The sequence below is a fragment of the Bubalus kerabau genome, chromosome 14 (genome assembly GCF_029407905.1).
Source record: "Bubalus kerabau isolate K-KA32 ecotype Philippines breed swamp buffalo chromosome 14, PCC_UOA_SB_1v2, whole genome shotgun sequence".
Lineage (NCBI taxonomy): Eukaryota > Metazoa > Chordata > Mammalia > Artiodactyla > Bovidae > Bubalus > Bubalus kerabau.
The window spans coordinates 67,111,723-67,135,448 of NC_073637.1; the positions used below are offsets into that span (position 1 = coordinate 67,111,723).

Here is a 23,726-nt window from a genome sequence, read left to right on the forward strand (position 1 = left end):
AAAAGAACAAAAAATTTCTTTTCTTTGAAACTTTATCAAGTTTGCATTATTTCAGAAAATCACACCAACAATGGTCCCACTTGCAGCATTTAATACAGCCCTGTAAAAGTATGTTTGCATCAGATACATTCACAGTAATTAACTGCATTACAACTTCTAATGTAACCATGCCTGAGCATTTACATATTACAATAATAATTAACTATACTTTCCTTTAATTCTTTATATTTTATTCAGAATACTATTTTTGAAAACATATGTATATGCAGGTTATGTTTATTTTCATTTTAGGATAGTAAAGGAGGGGCTTTGAAAATATTTGTTATAAAAAGGGCACAGATATATTGGGTGAGGTCACAATGTGAAAAATGAAAAGGAAGGTTTCTATGATCAGAAGGAGAGAACTTTGCATTGGTCAAGATTGAAAATCACAATCTAAAGATAATAAAGACACTCTGGTTCTGAGCCTCTTTTGCAGTCAGCTTCTAAGTTTCAATACTTCTGAAAAACCCTACATTTACTGTGCCTTAGTTTTTGCCATTTCACAGAACCTCTACTTTCCTGAACTATCCCACTGTCTACTGAAAGTGATGAAAATCCTTGAACCTAAGAGAAACAGTAACGCACAGCCATAGCTACCACAGCACCTCATGAGCCTCTAAACTCATCAGCTTCCACAGAGGTAAGGTCATCTTGATTCTCAATCCTGACATAGAACTCTGTGGTATATATATACACCCTTCATTTACTAACACAATTTTTCAGAAACACTTACCTCAGTAGTAGTTCCAATGTCAGCAGATGGGCTACATGTGCTATTATCTGGAGGAGCTGTGCCTATACTGCTTCTAACTGGAGAGCTAGGGAAAGGCCCCACCACGGACTCCGGGTAAGCTGAAGAAGAACCGAGATTGCCTCTCTTCTGAATCTTATTCCAGACTTCATTCATGATATCTGTTAACTCATATAAGAGCTGAACCTAAGCAGAGGGAAAAAAATAAAAAGCAAAAACAAATCTTTCAACTTCTGGTCAAAACTGACTAAAATACTCAATGTGAGAAATTTAAAACTAAGTCCACAGAAATAAGAATACATGAAATAAAAATCTATCAGTAAATCATTGATTATAGTACTATATCATGATCTATAATATATGTTACATAATTATTATATATTATATATACTCTACTATATACATATTATCATGATACCATCATTCTAATGATATAGAGACAAATAATCCAAATATACAATATTAAACATTTAACCATGAATTAAATGAGACAGATATAATAACTTTAATCATACTTAAAATTGGTCCCATATTTGTAACTTGATATTTTATAGCAAGTTAGCATTTTTGTGGGAAAATCATACTAATAAAATTAAATGCTAATACAACAGCTTATGATGAGACAGATTTCTTCCACTAAATGACTAATAGAATCGCAAATAAATGCCTCTTAAACAGAGCCCTCAGGATCAAAAATTAGAAATCAAATATATCCTATTATATATGACTATTTAGTCATATATAATTGTCATTCTTATTTTTGAATTATTTACAGTTTAAATTTTCTCTATTTTCTGAAGAATAAATCTGAAAGTGGATTTCTTTTTTTTTTTTAATTTTATTTTATTTTTAAACTTTACATAATTGTATTAGTTTTGCCAAATATCAAAATGAATCCGCCACAGGTATACCCAACAAAATACAGTAAAAAGAAAAGATATAACAGAGAATAGTAAAAGGAAACTGTTATATGAGACTTTTCTATAGATAAAGAACATAAACTATCCAACCTACTATTCCCCTCAGATTTGTCATTCCAATATCCAGAAAAAAAAACCCAAAAACTGTTTAACTTGCACGTTGTTTGACTAAGTTCTAAGATATTTACATAAGATTTCATAAATAAGCATTAATCATGGAATTTGTATGACAACATATTGCCATATACTGTATAAAAGAAGCCTAGGGGGAAAAATGCAAACACAATATATAAGCAAATCCACAGCTGGATACCATATTCTGCTTGCCATTAAAAAAAGAAAGAAAGAAAGAAAGAAATTCTCATATTTATAAAAAGTTTCAGCCCCAGGACACAACCAGATGATAAAGCTGGCTTCTTATGTGGGCAGAACAGATGCCTAAAAACAGTGTTGTCAATCCTTATTTGATATAAAACAGTACATGGGTTACAGTTTTTTCTTGCTTTTTGTGTGGTGAAGTCTCAAGTCTCAGGTTATAGCTCTTTTTGTTTAAAAAAAAAATCTAATGGCTAGCATTCCTAGAAAAAAGCTGTTAGACAATTTTTAGTTTAATTCCTTTTGGCTTTCATAATCATTAGTATTTTCTAAAAAGAAATCGTTTTCTTCCAAACCAAATTTTTAAAAAGATTATTTTACTTTTTCTTAAATAATTAGAACTGACACATAAAGAAAGTATAAATGGTTTCTAAATACTTTTCAGGGCATAAAGTTTATTTCCTCAAGAGAACAGATGCTGCCTTTATTGTCACTACTTCTGATTTCCTTTAACTCTAACCATTAAATAATTGTATATGAATGTCACCAAGTATACTGTGTATTCAGCATGCCAAATAAGCAATGAAATAAACTTGAAAAGTATCATTATTTTCAAAGAGGAAACTTACAATCACAGAATCCAGGCTTCCTCAATTCAGAGGTTTAAAAAAATAAGGCAAAAATTCTGAAGATAAATGTTCAACTCATATACTTCAAGCTGTACTGAAAAATATACCCACAAAAGCCACAATGAGCTACTACTAACGACCTATTAAGACATCTGAAATTAAAAAGTATAACCAGACCAAATATCAGTGAAGATGTAGAGTATCTAAAATTCTCATTTACTCTGACAAAAAACAAAATTTAGAATACAGTTTGTCAGTTTCTGAAAAAGACATATCTACCATATGTGTGAACCATTTCCTAAGTTTCCCCAAGAAAAATTAAAATCTATGTCCACACAAAGACCTATAAAAAACTATTCATAGCAGTTTTATTTCTAAGAGTCTAAACCTAGAAAAAATCTCAAATGCTAACTAGTAAGTTAACCAACGGTACAACAGAATACTTAGGAATAAAAAGAAATAAAATATAGATTCATGCAAAAACATGGGTTAATCTCAAAATCACAATACTGAATCAAGGAAGCTAGGCAAGAGAGAGCAAGAGAACACACCTGTATGATTCCATTTATACAGAATCCGAGCAAATGAAAAGGGAGAATAACAAAGGGGCACAAAGAAACTTTTGAGGATGATGCATTATCTCGACTGTGAAGGTGATTTCATGGGTACACTAGCCAAATGTTATCAAATTAGATAACCTAAGCATGTGCAATTTATTGTATTTATGCTGTTGTAATTTAGTCGCTTCAGTCATGTCCAACTCTTTTGTAACCCCATGGACTGTAGCCTGCCAGGTTATCTCTGTGCATGGGATTTCCTGGGCAAAAATACTGGAATGGGTTGTCATTTCTGTCTCCAGCAGATATTCCCCACACAGGGATCGAACCCACATCTCCTGCACTGGCAGGTGGATTCTTTACCACTGAGTCACAAGGGAAGCCCTGTATTTATGTAAATCCCCAAAAACATTCTTAAAATTCTCTAAAAAATGAGCATCACATGAGGCAACTTTATATTGGGTATGTATGAAGGTGATTAGATATCAGTAATATTTTGCATATATGCAAGATATTAACCATAAAATGTAACATTCTTTAAAAATTAACTGCGCATATATTTTTCATTTAAGCTTATAACCAATCAGTAACCAATCAGAAACAAGACTTAATTGGGCTGGACAAAGGCAAAGACAAGGCTCAAGAAAATATACCCTTGAAGGATAGACAGGATTTCAGTGGGTGCAAATAATCATTCCAGTCATAAGAATAGCAAGAGCAACAGCCAAGTGCAGAAAATAAAAAAGACATGATGTAGAGGCCATGAGAAGTTTTGAAGTATATTAGGAGGGTCAGAGAGAAGCATAAACAGAAAGGTAAGCAGGAAGAAGAAAATTCATGGATAAACAATGTCAATGGAAACCAAGCAGGAATCAGCAAGCAATGTCTGATCCATGCTGAACAAGAAAGAACTCTAAGTGAATATTTAGAAAGGCTATTTTGTTTAGCATACGGACTGTTACTGAACATTATAATTCAGTTTCAAAAGAAAGATTTTGCCAAAAAAAACCCAAAAAACAAATAAGAAACACCCTATTCATACAGAGCATTACACTTAGTCACACTATTTGTTTACAAAATAAAACTGAAAATCAGAAGCATAGAGAAATTTAAAAAATGAGTGATTGGTACAAGAATACAAATCCAGTTTTGTCTGAACTCAATGACTGTGTTCTTAGGCAGTAATGCCAAATTCCAATATTGTGGTGAAAACTGAACTTACAGCAAAAAAAACTGTATAAATGGATAGGAAAGGAGTATAAAATCTATTCTTTCTCTAGTTTCCCATACTTAATTATTGGTAGAAAGAAAACTGAAATTTTATTATGTTAGAGAAGACTCTATATTAAAAAGATTTCATTTAATTTTTGAATAAACACAGCTTTTAAGGTTTGAGAGATTAGTTCCTAAAGACATTAAAGGAAATGGAGTAACTGGTAAAATATTTAAGATGAAAGTCAAGGTTGATGGAAATCACTCCTATGAACAAATACTTTGATTCAACCAGGTTAAATATTTATAGTGTCCAAGGCTTCGACTGGCAATGAATAATTTCTAGAACTTATACAGCAGTTTAGGTCTCTGCAGCTGATACAAGGATCTACAACAAATTCAGACATGACAATAAATCTGTTTTAGGTGTGCCCTACATACAGAGATTGCACTATATTTTAAAGTATATATACTCGAGAGCTCTAAGCAATAATGAACCAAATTAATTAATGTGTATTGCAAACACTTCTGATGTCATTCTAACAAATTAAAAAATGGTATGGAAGGAGGAATTGAATAGAATCAAGAAGTGTACACACTGGGCTATAATCCAAAGTCCACAAAGTTTCTGACAGTGCATGTAAAAATTTAGTAGACATATACACTGTTCTGGGGGAAAGGCTTTTATAACATTCTCAAAGAAGTCCATAGCACAAAAAAGGATAAGAAGTACTTCAGAAAAAAATAAATGGGAAACTAACACACAAAAAAACCCCAGATTAGCTAGTGAGAAACCTCTCATAAGAAAGATGTTTATTTAGGGTCATTAATCTTAAAATAAAAACAGTAAAAGAAATTTTAGGGATCTTACACATATTATTATAATACAAACACGTGTTTGTATGTTAGGGCCCACAACACTTTATAAGCCAGGACACCCCTCTCCAAAAAAGTTTTATAGGTATACTTCACTAAGAAAGATTAAAGATTTTTGGCCAAAAATGCCATAAACATTAAAGCAGTATTACAGTGTCTGCATTTATAGAATATAAGGAGGCTCTTCAAACTGCTAAGAAATTTAACAGAAAAATTAAGTAAATGATATGAAATAACTCATAAAAGAGGAAATTAAGTGGCCAATAAACAATGAAAATCTGTCCATCTGCATTAATAATTAGGAAAATACAAATTAATGTAAACAAAATGAACTGTCAATTTATAAAAGAGCAAACTCAATGGCCAATAAACATTTGAAAAGTTGCTCAAACATCTGGTTTCATTTCCCTTCAGCATGAAGGATTTCCTTTAGGATTTCTTACAGTGTAGTTCTACTGGTGACAGATTCTTTCATACAAAAACTGCTTTTATTTTGTCTTCATTCATAAATGTTACATATTTTTTATTTAGAATTTTGAGTTGAGAGGCTTTATAAAAATTTTTCGTAATTTAATGATGTTGATCTTTTGATCCCTACAGTTTCCTATGAGAAGTAAGCAAACAATAAAAATTCAGTCCTCTTGCATGTAATGTGTCATTTTTTCTCTTTTTCTCATACCTTCAAGATATGTTCTTTATCTGTGGCTTTCAACAGTTGGATTATGATGTGCATAGGCATGGCCTTCTTCAAGTGTTTACTTACTAATCTTTCCCCCCTCATTTCTGGCCTATATGTAGCACTCAATAAATATCTGCTAAATGTACTGCTAAAGGGAAAAAAAATCAAGTCATCATCTGTAATTTTGACAGAATCCAGAGGGAGCCTGGAATACAGACTAAAGCAATCACTCACAAAAAGGGGTTTATTTGGAGTCTCATGTTTTACCATTAAAATTTAGGTTAATCTGGCACACAAGGATATCAAATAGTATTTGCAAAGATTTTGAGTATTTATAAAATAATAAAATAAATAATTGTTAATAAAATTACATTTCCTTAGTATATTTATTTCTGAAAACTGAAACTGTTAGTGGCTCGGTAGTGTCCAACTCTTTGTGACTCCATCTACTACAGCCCGCCAGGATCCTCTGTCCATGGAATTCTCCAGGCAAGAACACTGGTGAGGGTGGCCATTCCTTTCTCCAGGGGATCTTCCCAACCCAGGGATCAAGACCCGGTCTCCTGCACTGCAGCCAGATTCTTTACTATCTGAGCCACCAGGGAAGCCCATTTCTGAAGAGTTTTCAAGTAAATCCTTCAGCGATTAGACATAATGTGTTTGCCTTCATAGATTCCTAATGAAGCAATTTCCAGAGCTATGGAGACGTAACAGGCTATGCTGCTGCTGCTGCTAAGTCGCTTCAGTCGTGTCCGACTCTGTGCGATCCCAAAGACTGTGTGATCCCAGAAACAGTAGCCCACCAGGCTCCGCCATCTCTGGGATTCTCCTGGCAAGAACACTGAAGTGGGTTGCCATATCCTTCTCCGATGCATGAAAGTGAAAAGTGAAACTGAAGTTGCTCAGTCGTGTCTGACTCTTCACAACCCGATGGACTGCAGCCTACTAGGCTCCTCCATACTTAAAAACTACATGTAAAGTCTCAAATTCAAACTTGTACCATTGGTTCAGTGTATTAACCAGTGTTTTATTGCTTTATCCTCTCAATACATGTTTGATAGTGTGGTTTAAAATTTTAAGTCAAAGACTTGTTAAAATTGGAAAGAAAAAAAAAAAACAAAAAAACAACCAAACCTTCCTTATCTAACTTATCTATTTATTATGCAGATGTCTGTTTAATCAGGCTTCCCTAGTGGCTCCATGGTAGAGTCCACCTGCCAAACAGGAAACACAAGTTCGATACCTGGGTCAGAAGATCCCCTGGAGAAGGAAATAGCAATGCACTCCACTATTTTTGCCTGGTAAACTCCACCGACAGAAGAGCTATGGGGTCACCAAAAGAGTCAGACAGGACTTAGCAACCGAACTACAAAAATCAACAACAAATCTTTGAGTAATTGATTCTTCAAAGTGCTGTACAGTTTTGTAGCTTCCAGTCCCTCCAGGAATACTGCCACATTCCATCAGGGATATTCAAGATAATTTACATACAGGATCTCAAAATTTATGTCAGAGTCAATCTAAACTATCAAAATGACATTTATACAAAATGACATTTATACATTTATTCAGAACTTGCAAAGTTATTTTCATAAATATCTCACTTAAAGTTCCCAACAACCTTGTGATCAATTTTGGATATAGCAGTTGGTAGCAGTTTAACAGAAATTGGTTTATTAGGACTCATTAAGAAAGAAAAGTGGAATTAAATTCATAGATAGAATTAATTACATTTTGGGTACAAAGGGATTCTCAGGGTATGAGGTTCTTTCAGCCTTCATTTATTTATCAAAAAAAAAAAAAGTCTTTGGTGTTTGGGGAGCAGCAGCAAGGAGCCCCTAGAAATCAAGTGATTGAGAAAATGTAGAAAGAAAAGAGCAGACATAATAAAGGAATATCAGGCCAAAAATAAGTTATTTATGTGATGACTTGGCTTAGAACTGCTTTAAACAACAACAATAAAACATGAGCTTAATTCTAAACAAGGTGAATATCTAAAGGAGATATTCCAGAGCTCTAGTCTTGAGCCAGTCTTACCTTTAATAAGACTCACAGAAATCACCATACTATTCCATGTGAAAGTGAAGTGAAAGTGAAAATCGTTCAGTCATGTCTGACTCATTGTGACCCCATGGACTATACAGTCCATGGAATTCTCCAGGCCAGAATACTGGAGTGGGTAGCCTTTCCTTTCTCCAAGGGGTCTTCCCAACCCAGGGATCAAACCCAGGTCTCCCGCATTGCAGGCGGATTCTTTACCAGCTGAGCCACATGGAAGCCCAAGAACACTGGAGTCAGTAGCCTATCTCTTCTCCAGTGGATCTTCTGACCCAGGAATTGAACCAGGGTCTCCTGCATTGCAGGCAAATACTTTACCAACTGAGCTATCAGGGAAGCCCCACTATTTTTTTTTCTTTTACTTTGATATACATACTCATATATCAAAGTAAAAGAAAAAAAATTAATAATAATAGTAGTTGCTGTTGTTGAGTCACTAAGTTGTATGTGACTCTTTAGAACTCCATGGACTGTGGCATGCCAGGCTCCTCCATCCTCCATTATCTCCCAGAGTTTGCTCAAATTCATGTCCATTGAGCTGGTGATACTATCTAACCATCTCATCCTCCACTGGCCCCTACTCCTTTTGCCTTCCATCTTTCCCAGCATCAGGGTCTTTTAGAGTCCCAGGCTAAAACACTAACAGGAGCACAATTCATGTAAGATGGGATAGCTATGGATAATGAGATTATGTGGAGTAGGATAATCCTTCCAAGGCTACAATGAATACTATAAGTCTTCAAAATATAAGGTCTCTGGTAGATAACTCCAAGTAGCAGTAAGCTATTTTTTTTTTTTAATTTTTAATGGGAGGGTAATTGCTTTACAATGCTGTATTGGTTTCTGCCATACAACATGAATCAGTCATAATTATATATATACATATATATATATATATATATATCCCCTTCCTCTTGAGCCTCCCTCCTACCTCCCATCCCACCTCTCCTGGTGATTACCAAGCATCAGGCTGGGCTCCCTGTGTTATATAGCTTCCCACTAGCTAGCTATTTCACATATGATAGAGTACGTATGTCAATGCTACTTTCTCAGTTCATCCCACCTCGTTTCCCCTGCTATGTCCGCAAGTGTGTACTCTATGTCTGTGTCATCATTCCATCCCTGCAAATAGGTTCATCACTACTATTTTTCTAGATTCCATCTCTCTCTCTCTATATATATATATGTCTATTATGTAGGGATTGAGTTACTACTGGGCTTCCCTTGTGGCTCAGCTGGTAAAGAATCTGCCTGCAATGTGGGAAACCTGGGTTTGATCCCTGGATTGGGAAGATCCCCTGGAGAAGGGAAAAGCTACCTACTCCAGTATTCTAGCCTGGAGAATACCATGGACTACAGTCCATTGGGTCGCCAAGAGACAGACATGAGTGAGCAACTTTCACTGAGCTGCTACTAAATATAAACTATGAATAAAAAACTTTCTTATTACGGCCAAAAGTTACTTCATATCCCTTTATAATCTACCCTTCCTATCACTCCCTTCTCCTTCCCTATTCCTGCCCTACCTCTAGGCAACAATCAACCTACTTTCTGTCACAATGTAGTGGTTTATTCGCATAACATTATATATAAGTGGAATTATACAGTAAGGACTTTTTGGTCTGGGATCCTTCACTCAGTGTAATGCTTGTAATACTCTTCCATAATTTTACATTTTATCAGTAACTTGTCTTTTTTATGGCTGAATAGTATTACATTGTATGGATAGGATAGGACAGAATTTCTTTAATTCACTTACTAATGAACATTTAGGGTCTTCCCTGGTGGCTCAGAGGGTAAAGCATCTGCCTGCAGTGCAGGAGACCTGGGTTTGATCCCTGGATCGGGAAGATCCTCTGGAGAAGGAAATGGCAACCCACTCCAGTACTTTTGCCTGGAGAATCCCAAGAACAGAGGAGCCTGGTGGGCTACAGTCCACTGGGTCGCAAAGACACGACTGAGCGACTTCACTTTCACTTTCAATGAACATTTGGGTGATGTCTGGTTTTGGGCTATATAAATAAAGCTGTTAAATACACCAATGTAAAAGTCTCTGCATGCATGTACGTTTTTGTTTACCTGAAGAAATACTTAGGAAGGAATGACTGGGTTGGTTGTACAGTAATTTTCCCCACCCTCCCCCCCAGGAACTTTCAAGTTGTTTCCAAAGCTGTTACGTAATTCCCATCATTAGTACACAAAGAGCTCTAGTTGGTTCACAATACTTCATCTTTTAAATTTTAGCCAATCTAATAGGTGTATAGTGTTATGTCTTCTTGTTTTATTTTCCCCTGATGAATAATGATAAGCATCTTTTCATGTGTTTACTGACCAGTCATACATCTTGTGTGATACTAATCTTTTCCCCATTATGCGTACTGATATTATTTTATTTATTGCTCTATCTTTATGTTATCGATTAGAAAGGATTTCTTAAAATTCTGGTAACAGTTTGATAAAGGTGTTGCTATACTTCTTCCAAATGTCTGGATTTCTGCTATCTTAATGATACTTTCAAGGAGAAAAATGTTTTTAAACCTGATTATACCCAATATTTAGGTCAATTTCAGGAGAGCTGCCATCTTAACAATGTTGTCTTCTAATCTATGAACAGGTATCTCTCTCCAGTTAGACGTTCAAGTTCTCTCAGCAGTGTTTTGTGGTAGTGTTTCAAGGTAGAGATCTTGGACATGTTTTGTTAAATTCATTTGTGTATGTTTACTGGCATCAATGTAAACGGAACTGATTCATTATTCCATTTTCCAATTTTTGGCTGCTAGTACAGAAAAATACAATTGGTTTTTAGACATTAATCTTGTCTTCTACAACCATAATAAGTTTATTAGTTCTAGTAATAGCTTCTTAATTCCTCGGGGAATTTCTATAACATATTTGATCATATGAAAAAAGGTAGAGTTTTACTTCTTTTATCTCTAGTCTTATTATTTCTTTTGCTTGGTTATTTCTTTTTAATTGCAATGGCTAAGATGGTCAGTATGACATAGAGGTGATGAAAGAAGGCATCCTGTGTTTTTCTTGATCTTAGTGGAAAACAATTCAATATTTTTCAATTACGTGTGGCATGTGGTTTCATCGACTCAATGGACATGAGTGTGAGTGAACTCTGGGAGTTGGTGATGGACAGGGAGGCCTGGCGTGCTGCAATTCATGGGGTCGCAAAGAGTCGGACACGACTGAGTGACTGAACTGAAATGAACTGTGGTTTCTCTTTCCTTTATGAGTTATTGTTTAATGTCCAGATATTTATAGTTTTCCTAGTTAATTATTGATATCTAATATAATTCGACTATGGTTAATATACTGATTTTAATTCTTTTCATACAATGAGACCATGCATATATGAAAATAATATGCATTCCATGGTTGTTGAATAGTGTTCTATAAATGTCAATTAGATGAAAGTGGGTTCACAAGTATTTTTCATATCTTCTATACTCCAATTATTTATTTTTCATCTAATTCTTTAACAATCACTGAGAGAGATGGGATAATAATTTCCTAATATGATTAAATAGAATTACCTATTTTTTCCTTTAATTCTGTCCATTTTTCTTTCATTTCCTTTATCTCTGAGAACACTCCTTTATGTCTATTTTATTTGATGTTAAAATAAACAAATCCATCTTTCTTATATTGTTTGTACATTTTCCTATACATGTATTTATATTCTGTTTCTTAATATTTCAAGTGTTTCCCTATTATGCAATGTATAGTAGAGTGCTGCTTTATTACTACTCTATTAGGAGCAGCTAGACCAGGGATCAGCAAATTTTCTGTAAATGGCCAAATAGTAAACATTCTATACTTCTTAAGCCATAGTGTTCTCCCTTGCTGTTCCTTCATTCTGTGGCTGCAGTGGTCCCACCTGCCAATGGAGGAGATGTAAGAGACTTGGGTTCGATCCCTGGATCCAGAAGTTCCCCTGGAGGAGGGCATGGCAACCCACTTTAGTACTTCTGGTGTGGAGAATCCCATGCACAGAGGAGCCTGGTGGGCTATGATCTAAAGGGTTGCAAAGAGTCAGACACCACTGAAGCAACTTAGTATGCATGCACAGTATGATGGCATTCTTGGACAATAGGTAAAAATGTGGGTGTAGTCTAATTTGCCTGCAGGCCTTAATCTGCTGAATCCTGGTCTAACACTCCACCAGTTAAGATCATAACCTTTAACGTAATACTTGTGCAACTGGGTTCAGCCCTGTAATTTTATTTTTTTGTTTTCTATTTCCACCCTGCGTTACGTAACTCTGTTATCATGTCTTCCTTTCTTTAGATTATTTGAATTTTTTTTAGTATTTAATTTTATCTATTGGTGTTTGGCTGTATCTCTTGGTATTTTTACTTTATTTTAGGCTCAGCTGGTAAAGAATCCACCCGCAATGTGGGAGACCTGGGTTTGATCCCTGAGTTGGGAAGACCCCCTGCAGAAGGGAAAGGCTACCCACTACAGTATTCTGGCCTGGAGAATTCCATGGACTGTATATAGTTCATGGGTGGCAAAGACCTGGACACGACTGAGGGACTTTCACTTCACTAAGACACTAAAATATACACATAAAAACTTTCACAATCTAAAGTTACACTGTAACACTTCATGAGATATTTAGAAATCTAAAAACCACTATAGGTTCCCTTAATGATCAAATTTTTTTTATATTATATCTATATACATTGAAAGCTCTAGCAGTCAGTGTTATACACTTGCTTTCAACAGTCGTACATATTTTTTTAAAGCAGCTTTTAGAAAGATTTATCAAGCTATTTATTTTTTCTGGTGGTTTTCTTTATTTCTGAAGATTCAAGTTTTCATCTAGTATCATTCCCTTTTAACATATAGAACTTCCTTCAGTATTTCTTATAAAGCAGAGCTGCTGGTAACAAATTTTCTTAGTTTTCCCTCATCTACAGTGTCTTTCGGAGAAGGCGATGGCACCCCACTCCAGTACTCTTGGCTGGAAAATCCCATGGACGGAGAGCCTGGTGGGCTGCAGTCCGTGGGGTCGCTAAGAGTTGGACACGACTGAGCGACTTCACTTTCACTTTTCACTTTCATGCATTGGAGAAGGAAATGGCACCCCATCCCAGTGTTCTTGCCTGGAGAATACCAGGGACGGGGGAGCCTGGTGGGCTGCCGTCTATGGGGTCGCACAGAGTCGGACATGACTGAAGCGACTTAGCAGCAGCAACAGCAGCACAGTGTCTTTATTTCACTTTTGTTTCTGTGGACACACACACTGGCTTGAGAGTGCTTTTCTGTAAGCATTTTAAATATACTGTTCCAATGTCTTCTGTTGTCTATCATTTATAATGAGAAATCTGCAGTTATTCAAATCATTGTTAAAGCGTATATATGTATCTTCTTGTAGCTGCTTTCAAGGTTTTTTTTAAAAGTTTATCTTTCTTGGTTCAGTATTTTAATCACAATGTCTCCAAACAGGTTTTCCTTTGAGTTTATTCTCAAAGATAAACTTGAGACTAAGTGAACTTCCTGAATACGTAAAAGCCTACGTCTTTCTGAAATTTTGGACAATTATTTGTTAATATTTTTCTGGCTCCAGCTTTTTCTCCTTACCTTCTGGAATTCCAATTACATATATATTTGAACGTTTTGTCCCAAAGTCACTAAGCTTTGATCTTTTTTAAAGTATCTTTTTTTCTGTTTTTCAAATTCAATACTTTCTATGCTCTATGTTCAAGTTCAGTGACTCCTCTGTCACATGCAGACCACCTATAACCTTAGACAGTATTTTTTTTCATATATTGTACTTTCAATTCTCAAATCTGATTTGTTTTTATACTTTACTTCTCCATTATGAATTCTTAACTTTTTCTTTCAGTATCCTTTCCTTTACACCTCATGAAGCAAATTTCAATAGCTGTTTTTAAGTCCTTTTTGCAATTCAATTATTTAAAAAACAAATTGGAAACATCAATTTTTATTGTTAGTTTTTGCTTTTTTCCCCTGGAGTATACAGAAATAATTAATAGGATAGATAGGCCAAGGTGGGCTTCTGTTACTATGGTAGAACTAAACTAAATCTATTTTCCCCCATTTAACACCTTCTGTGATAAAGGATCTAACAAAAGTGAACCTGTCTCTCTACAATCCGCTTGCTAGAGCTGGCATATGAAAGTATCAGAAAGTGAGTGGCTTAAAACAACAGAAATTTATAGTTTCATGGTTCTGGAGATAATAGAGAGTCCCTGTACAAGGTATCAGCAGGGCCATGATCTGGGACTCAGAAGACTCTTTCATGCCTCTTATTTTTTTTATTGTAGCCAACAATTCTGCTGTTCTTTGGCTTTCGGCTGGATCAGTCCAATCTCCGTCTCCATTCACAAGGCACTCTCCCTCTGTATCTTCACATCAACTTCCTCTGTTTATCTAATTTTCCCCTTTTTATAAGGATATCAATCACAGTGTATGAGGGCTCACCCTAAGGACTTCATTTTAACTTGACTGCTGCTGCTGAGTCGCTTCAGTCGTGTCTGACTCTGTGCGACCCCATAGACGGAAGCCCACGAGGCTCCCCCGTCCCTGGGATTCTCCAGGAAAGAACACTGGAGTGCGTTGCCATTTCCTTCTCCATTTACTTCTGCCTTAACTTGATTACCTCTATCCAATTAACAGATAAGGTCACACAATGAGGAATTCAACACATATTTTATGGAGGACAAAACTCAACCAAGAACAGTTTTTCTTCTGCTAGGAAATGAGTTTCAAGAACCATCAGAAGCAGCATTCAAAGAATAATTTGAGAGGGTAAGTCATTTCATAATTATTCTCTTTTATTCCACTATGGGTCATAATAGAATGGCAAATGGCTATTAAACTGGTGTATTTACTAATGTTCAAAGAGATTTATTCAGTTCAGTTCAGTCACTCAGTCGTGTCCTACTCTTTGCGACCCCATGAATTGCAGCATGCCAGGCCTCCCTGATTATAAAAGAAATTACTTTTGTAATAATGGATAAGCTATTAGTTTAATATATCTGCTTTATCATAATTCTAACTATATGCATTTTTATAAGGCCATCACCAAGATATTAGCAGGTCTGATTTTGTCAAAATGCACAAATATATATAAAAATTAAGCCAAACTGTTTAATATATAGTATGTGGAGTGAGGCAAAGAGAAGAGGAGAAAGAAGGAGAATGGTATCAGTAACGAGGCTCTATAAAATACAGAATAATATTTGAACCCACTTTAAAAGACACTTATATTTTTTTGGTGACCCAGAGGGATGGGATGGGGATAGAGGTGGGAGAGGGGTTCAGTATGGGGAACACATGTACACCCATGGCAGATTCATGTCAATGTATGGCAAAACCAACAGAATATTGTAAAGTTTAAAAAAAAATTAATTAATTTAAAAGAAAGACACTTTTAAAACTGGCTTGTAACTACTAATGCTGGGATAAACAAAGATTTATCAACATTGATCTGTCAAATCCAATAAAAATTTTAAAGCATTGTTTTAAAAATATAATTTCAAATATTATTCAACATTGACAATCTGAGTGGAAATTATATGAGAGTTTGCTTGGGGTCAAAGAAACAAATATTAAATTGTATGCAGTTAATAATTTGTACAAACCCAGGAGACCTGAGCTCATACTAAATTATAAAACCGTCAAATATACATGTTTGGCCTATTCCAACTGGAATGTTAAATGATTAACAAATGCCTTTTTTAAACAGTCAACGTGATTTAAAATAAAAATACTACATGTTGAGCAAACGAAGTTCTGAGTGAGAATCTGATTAGAAATTACACGTGATCACTTCAACAGACTCTTCCAATCTGACAGTAAAGTAGTTCTTCACTGTTTAAAAACCTTACATCTGCAACTGATTTCATTCCATCAGCCAAAAAATGCATTTATGCTGCCACCATTACATTTTCAGAAGAGTTTAAATTACAAAACTTGAGAGAACTTCAAAGCAATACTTAATCTAACCATTCTGATCTTGATGGCCTTGTTAAAAATAATTTAGGACACTTAACAGAAAAGAAACCCTTCAACAAAATGGGTAACAATTGTTCTTAAATCACGTTATTTTAAATTTCCTTTCATAAATCAAATGTACCTACCTGGGGGTTTGAGCATTTTATCTCAAGTGACTCTAGGTCAACATGCAGACAGACAACAAATGAATGCCTCATATCAGGTCCTGTAGCAAGCAATTTTTGGGATGTAACAGCTAGTGTAGAGGTACAACCCATGGGTTCCACTAGGCAAAGTGTCACTTGTTTTCCAAAAAGGGTATAAATGCTGAAATGATGCAAGCTGATTGTCCAAGGAAAAGCATCACCTGATAATAGGGACAAAAGGGGTTAGGGAGGCAGACATACAAAAATATAGTTAACTGTCATTTGATATTAAGGTGTCTACTATCAATATTATCTACTATCAAATATTATCAAATATTGTCTACTATCAATATTTGAAATAGAAAACACTTAATATGGCATCATAAAAAACATACATTGTATCATAGACCAACATGTTAAACAGTTCACATGCTATAGAAGAGTTACTTCTTAATATTTGTATTTATTGTACATACTACTATAACAATAATTAAGGTACATTATAAAAGAAAAAATAGAAATTAAGGAATGAGATAAAAATATAAACACAAGTTCTAACTTTGTATTCCCTCACTGGTTTACTAGTGGGTTGCACAGTGCAACTTGTGGGATGTAAGTACCTTGGAGACCACAAAAAATGTGTTAAATTAAGAAAATGGACTAAATGTGGCCCATGATCTGACTGCAGAATAATGAAAAATAAATAAATAAACAATTTACTATGGTCTGTTGGAATGTCTGCATCAGAATCATGCAGATGCTGATATAAAATACAGATTCTTGGTTTCTACTTCAGACCTACTTAATCAGAAATCTCTGCAGGTTAAAACTCAGGATGCATATCCACATCTTCAGTTGGATACCCTTACATATGTATAAAAGGATATATACATACACACACACACACATATTTGATTTAAAAAATAAGTACTCATACATTTCAAGGTTAAGAGCAAAATTTTGTTGTTTTAAACTTTTTTCTTTTATAAATTTATCAGAGAAAAGAACTGTCAGTATAAATTAATGAGATAAAACCATCCTTTTTACAACTATGGCTACCAGTAAAATGCTTCATGAAATAGAATTTATAAGTGTACTTGTATTAGAATATTTATATACATTGAATACTGTGATGCCAATTTGATGGAAAATATGTTCATATGACTTGTCTTTTTGACTCTGAAAAACTACTAGCACTTATTAGTATGTTGTTGTTGAGTTGCCAAGTTGTCAAACTCTTTGTGACCCTATGAACTGTAGCCTCCCAGGCTCCTCTATCCTTCACTATCTCCTAGAGCTTGCTGAAACTCATGTCCATCGAGTCAGTGAGGCTATTTAACCATCACATCCTCTATTGCCTGCTTCTGCTCCTGCTCTCAATCTTTCCCATAATCAGGGTATTTTCCAATTAGTCAGGTGGCATCAGGTGGCCAAAGTATTAGAGTTTCAGTTTCATCATCAGTCCTTCCAATGAATATTCAGGATTGATTTCTTTCAGGATTGACTGTTTTGATCTCCTTGCTGTTGGAGGAACTCAAAGAGTCTTCTCCAGTACCACAGTTCGAAAGCATCAATTCTTTGGCACTCAGCCTTCTTTATGCTCCAACTTTCACATCTGTACATGACTACTGAAAAAACCACAGCTTTGACTATATGGATGTTTGTCGGCAAAATGATGTCTCTGCTTTTAGTCATAGCTTTCCTTCCAAGGAGTAAGAGTCTTTTAATTTCATTGCTGCAGTCCTGCAGTCACCATTCGCAGTGATACTGGGGCCCAAGAAAATAGTCTGTCACTGTTTCCACATTTTCCCCTATTTGACATGAAGTGATGTGACAAGATGTCATGATCTTAGTTTTTTGAAAGCTGAGTTTTAAGTGAGCTTTTTCACTCTCATCAAGGGATCTTTAGTTCCTCTTCACTTTCTGCCATTAGAGTGGTATCATGTGCCTATCTGAGGCTGTTGATATTTCTCCTGGCAATCTAGATTACAGCTTGTGCTTCATCCAACCTGGCATTTCCCATGATGTACTCTGTATATAAGTTAAATAAGCAGGGTGACAGTATATCACCTTGATGTACTTCTTTCCCAATTTTGAACTCGTCTGTTGTTCCATGTCTGGTTCTAATTGCTGCTTCTTGACCTGCATACAGGTTTCTCAGGAGATAGGTAAGGTGGGCTGGTATTCCCATCTCTTTAAGAATTCTCCACAGTTTGTTGTGATCCACACTGTCAAAGGCTTTAGCATAGTCAAACAAGACTCGTCAACAGAGATAGGATAATATAGACTTTAAGAATCTGGATTGTCTCAAAACAAATTAAAAATATTTATCTTCTAATTAGAGAGGTACTGGTACCTCACTGAAAATAACTTAGAAAATATATAAAGAAAAAAAAATCAAAACCAGTCATAATTCACCTTCCATCTTGCTACTCCCAGGAATATACACTATTACCATTGTTCTATTTCCTTTTTTTTCTCCCTTATAGTGTTGGCCACGTGTACACTGAGTTGAAACTAGGATCATACTGTACTTTTAGGTTCATATTATTTTTTTGGTAAGGAAAAATAAAAAATTAAGTGAATAACTAAGTAGATCATGTTCTAGATATATATATTAAAAGTATAAATACGCATTTGAATTGTGAATAGTGATATTGAAGGGGTACTACAAGATAGATTCTCGTAGGTTTGAACATTCAAAATGTCTTAATCAAGAAGCTAACACTATTAAACTTGGAAACTTTCAAGTTGAGACTCGAATAATAATATAATTGTAGCTACACAACAGTCCACAATAATTTGACTGGAAACAATGAAAACTGCATAATAATATGTGGTTAGCACTGTGGTACTCTGCCTGTCTTAAGACTTAAAATATTTTGCCCTCAAGAAGAATGACCAACTTTAAATCATCTGTAACTAATTCTGAAATTGTTTAAAAATCTACACAAGTTTCCATGCTATTTACAAAATAAAGGCTTTGCCAAATTTGTCTTAAAATATTTTGGAATTATTTCAGGCTACATATTTTAAAATTGGTAGAGAGCTATATATAGTCTTTCAAATTTCATGTTATCCAAGAAATGCTAAATGATGATTATGTTGGATTAAAAAACACATTTAAATTCATGAAATTGAAAAAAAGAACTCCAAATGACACTGGTACTATCTTAGATATGTGTCTGCTTCTTCTTTGGAATCAGACCATAAGTTGAAATTTGGTATACCATTTTCTAAGTCTTAAACAGAACCTTTTAACATAATACTTTACATTCATTTATTTAGGAAGCAGATAATCTATTTTAAAAAGCACATTTTACCTAGAAGATGAGATTTTAATGTGTAATGACAAACATTCCCACAATTAATCACTGTGAAAAAATTACCAAAACATAACACATCATTATTGCACAACTATTCCTTTTAAACACATACACAATAAAAATAAATAAATAAATAAAAGCACCTCATCTATTTACAACACTGGCAATATACTGTATGAGGAGTTGTTAAAATATGACAGACCATGACAGACCCGGACCATGTACTATTCTGAGACCTTCAAGATTATTTCAGAAAATTTATTTATTGCTGGCAGAATTCAGAAAATGTCTAACAAATTGTCTAAAGAACAAGAAAAAGAAAGAAGGCTGAAAATTCCATTTCTGTGTGAATCTGTAAAACGTCTATATTATCAACAGAGAAAAGACTAGTGATAAATTAATTCTCAGAAAAATGATAATCAAATACTGAACTACTTTGTACAAAAAAATGTAAAAGAGAGTGAATATGACAAAGCTTTAGGACAAACTTAATACATAAATTCAACGTGAGACTATGTGATACATGTCAACAATTGGGAAGGGGGACTTGATTAGATAATAGTAACTTAAAACTAAGTGAAATTATAAAAATTACATGGTATGGATTTCCTTACACAGTATCACACATTGCTGGTTTTGCACAACGCAAAGCGTAAAATAAAGGACCGATTTGGATGACAAAAGAAAGCACTATCTAGAGCAAAACAAAAATAAAAACAAAAACCTATATATGTACATTTTGACAATCTTATTATCAATGTTGGGGTCACTGAACAGTGACTATTTATACAGACCTGATTATATACATCTAATTTACAATCTTCAATATTGGTGGGCAGGGATTGATATTCTGGAAAGAGAATCAGTCTTCCCCTTTCTAAAGATACTGTACTTTCCTACAGGAAAAAGTGCATATACTTTGTGCCTTATAAACATCAATATGGAAAATGAAGAAAGTTGGTTAATATTAGAGACACTCTCTCTGTTTTCTTTCTTCTCATAACCTTCATCAAGTATCTTTAGAAACAAAAACAAAAGTGCCTTCCTCTACTCCTTACGTCTTTCCCCATGTCCAACAATACAGTACGACTCAGGTAGATTTTTACTTCAAATATGATTAGTGGAATCAGGAATATCTTATTACTAATTGCAAAGGTTAACAATTTGGAAACAGATACACTGTTTTCTACAAACATAAATAAGCCAAAACTGCTGACACTTTTTCCCCAAACCACTTAGCATTAAATTGATTTAAAGACAGTTAAGATAAAAGACTTTCTTTAATTCTACATGATGTTAATTTAAACATTGGAAATGTCTGAGTAATGAAGGCATTTAAAAAATAGAAAACCTAATCAATTCTCCTGGCAGAAGGGAACTGCTGAAATGCCTGGAAGAAAAGGAAATGAAAACAGGCAATGTATAATTTTATTTGCTCTGTAACCAAATTTCTACATTTAGAAGAAAATATTGCTTTGTATTAGAAAATGTAAAATGTATTGAATGTATAAACTAATGAAAGTTAAAAAAATAATATTTATATTTAAAACCTCATGATTATTAAATAATGAAAAAAGAGATAATTCATTTCAAATTAGACAAGCATTTTCTTTACATCTAGAAACCCAAGCATTCAATGCTAAGTACTATTCATTTCTGAAAATTATTACTGATTTAATAATAAATTAACCATCAACATTTCATTACTACATAAAGACATATAATACTTGTTGTTTTCTAAGTCTTTAAAACCTATGATTGCAATTATAAACAATGCAAAACCAGAACAATTATTGCTTTTAAAAAACTAAAATAATCTCAAAGCTTCACACTGTCCTTCCAGCAATTAATATATTAGTAACTACTTAACAGTTTTAAAAGAAATGTCAAAATTATAGCAATGCTCTGTTTAAGGTCATATAGTCAACTAACAAGATATACCCTCAGTTTATATAGGTTGTCAAGAGATACTACAATTCTATGTATTTTCTAAAGGGATTTACCACTAACTAATGGTAAGCCTCACCTCACTTATTATATAAAGACAACTACATAATTAAGGAAGCATTATCATAAAATATTTCTTGGGTCTCAACACTCAGTGATATATGGATTATAACTTAAAAATAAATATAGGGTATTGTTTTCTATGGTTAACTGGTTGTTTTCTATGTTAGCTTTTTCTTAAATAACTGAATAGTCAATTATCCTTTATTAAGCTATTTACTTGAATACGTATTTTACCAACACTGTACTCTCAAACTTAAGACATGCTTAAGACATGATCCATTTTTCAAAACATTTTCAGATACATTATATTTACAACAATAATAAAAATATTTAAAAGATTTACAACAGACATTCTAAATAGTGAATACATTTATCATTTTCCTTAACACAACGCATAGTACACATAGTCATTTTAGTCAATTTGAGCTAAATCTAGTACCTTCCGAAGACGTCTACAAAAGAATTGTTTACTGCTATTAGATGAAAACCAAGACTGACTAATACAGAAAAGATTTGCTATGTTAAGTCTCCTAATAAATAAGTATTTGTTAGGAACAAAAGATACACGTGTGTGTTCATTTTACACGACTGACTTTAAGAGTAGGCATATCAATTTACTTAAGTTGATAAACTGGTTTCTTGACAGTACTACCTGCACAGAAGAATGAGCTGGATTTCGCACCAGAGACTTCAGTAAGAATGAGCGCTCTAACTACCCCTTCTTGTTAGAGGAGAAATTATAATTCCTAAATTCTTTCCTGTTTCCACATGAAGCGCTAAGCCAACCCATTCACAGGAATTGAGAGGACTACTTCACTATAGTAAAAGAATGAACTTAGTGACAAAAGGAAAGACAAGAATAATGAGTAAAGTAATGGGAAAAAAGTATTTTGTAAAAATCTAAAAAGTAAAGCCTTGATAAATTTCACTTCTTTTAATATTTAGTATTACTGTTTAAATACTTTTTTTGAAAGGTAGGAAGTTCATGGATGACATACTCTTTCAGTTCAAACAACTATTTCAAATTCTAAATGAGGAGTTTGAATCAATGACTTTGTGAAAATCTCAAAATGAAGGGAACAGTATGGAGGAAAACCTGAGTCCTGGAGATCATGTTTCTCCATAACTTGGCACCTCAAATATGGCTCCATTCTCTAGAGCTCAGGTGAAACCATTTAAAAACATGCTAAAGCTGACAGGTGTGATCAGGGACTTAGCTGTGAAATTAATGAACAGAGCAAATTTTGAAAATAGCTGTTACTCTCTAACACAATATTCTATAATGTTTTCACTGCCAGCTGATGGACAATCTAGGTTAAATAGATACCTAAGGATATAAAAAAGAAACAAAGTCAGATATGTGAAAATCTTATAGATTGGTAAACCATCAGTGAAAAGGTGATAGGTTAAGTATAGATCTAGATGAGAATATATAGTAAAGCTATACATGGAAGAACAAAGTATATAGAGAAAAGAGCCCACAAAAGATATTCAAAAAAAGCAGCAATTATTCACGGAAAATGAATCAAGGCAAGCGTTATTCCAGAAGTTAAGAAAGAATTTCAAAAACGAATCAATGAATAACAAGGGATAAAAGTCTTCCATTGGATTTCCATGTAACAGGTTTATTCTGTTAACCGAGTAAGCTGAAAGAAATGTTAGCATTTTTATATGACAGGCATTTAAATAAGAAACATAATTTATGAAGCAAGTTACTTAAAAACATAGTGCACAGAATATAGTATGCACTCAATAAATATTTACTTTATGAAGGAAGGAGGGAAAGAAGCTAGGAAGGAAAGGAGAAAAGGAGGGAGGGATGGTTGGACAGAGATGGATAAACGAATAAAAATTTGTTGGTCCTAAGCAATGACAGCAGACTAAAGACCTATTTCAGGTAAGGTAGATTCACTTGTTAAACAGGTTATTTACTGAAATAAATATATACTACATGTTATTAAGGAGACCCCAGTTCAATCCCTGGGTCAGGAAGATCCCCTAGAGAAGGGACAGGCTACCCATTCCAGTATTCTTGGGCTTCCCTTATGGCTCAGCTGGTAAAGAATCTGCCTGCAATGCAGGAGACTGAGTTTGATCCCTAGGTTGGGAAGATACCCTGGAGAAGGGAAAGGCTACCCACTCCAGTATTCTGGCCTGGAGAATTCCATGGACTGTATAGTCCATGGGGTCGCAAAGAGTTGGACACGGCTAAGCAACTTTAAATGTAAAAA

At 34.3% G+C, this 23,726-nt stretch overlaps 1 protein-coding gene across 20 annotated transcripts in view; it reads right to left on the reverse strand.

The window, feature by feature from the left end:
• VPS13B (vacuolar protein sorting 13 homolog B) overlaps positions 1 to 23,726 on the reverse strand; it is an 851,071-nt gene that overhangs the window by 399,110 nt on the left and 428,235 nt on the right. For all 20 annotated transcript variants that reach the window (XR_008702388.1, XM_055546536.1, XM_055546537.1 and 17 more), the window contains 2 exons: positions 16,160 to 16,380; positions 776 to 979 (listed from right to left, as the gene is read on the reverse strand). Coding sequence is in view for 19 of the 20 variants with exons in the window: in XM_055546536.1 (XP_055402511.1) it covers positions 776 to 979; positions 16,160 to 16,380 (425 nt within the window). In the remaining variant the exon portion in view is untranslated. The remainder of the gene's footprint in view (positions 1 to 775; positions 980 to 16,159; positions 16,381 to 23,726) is intronic.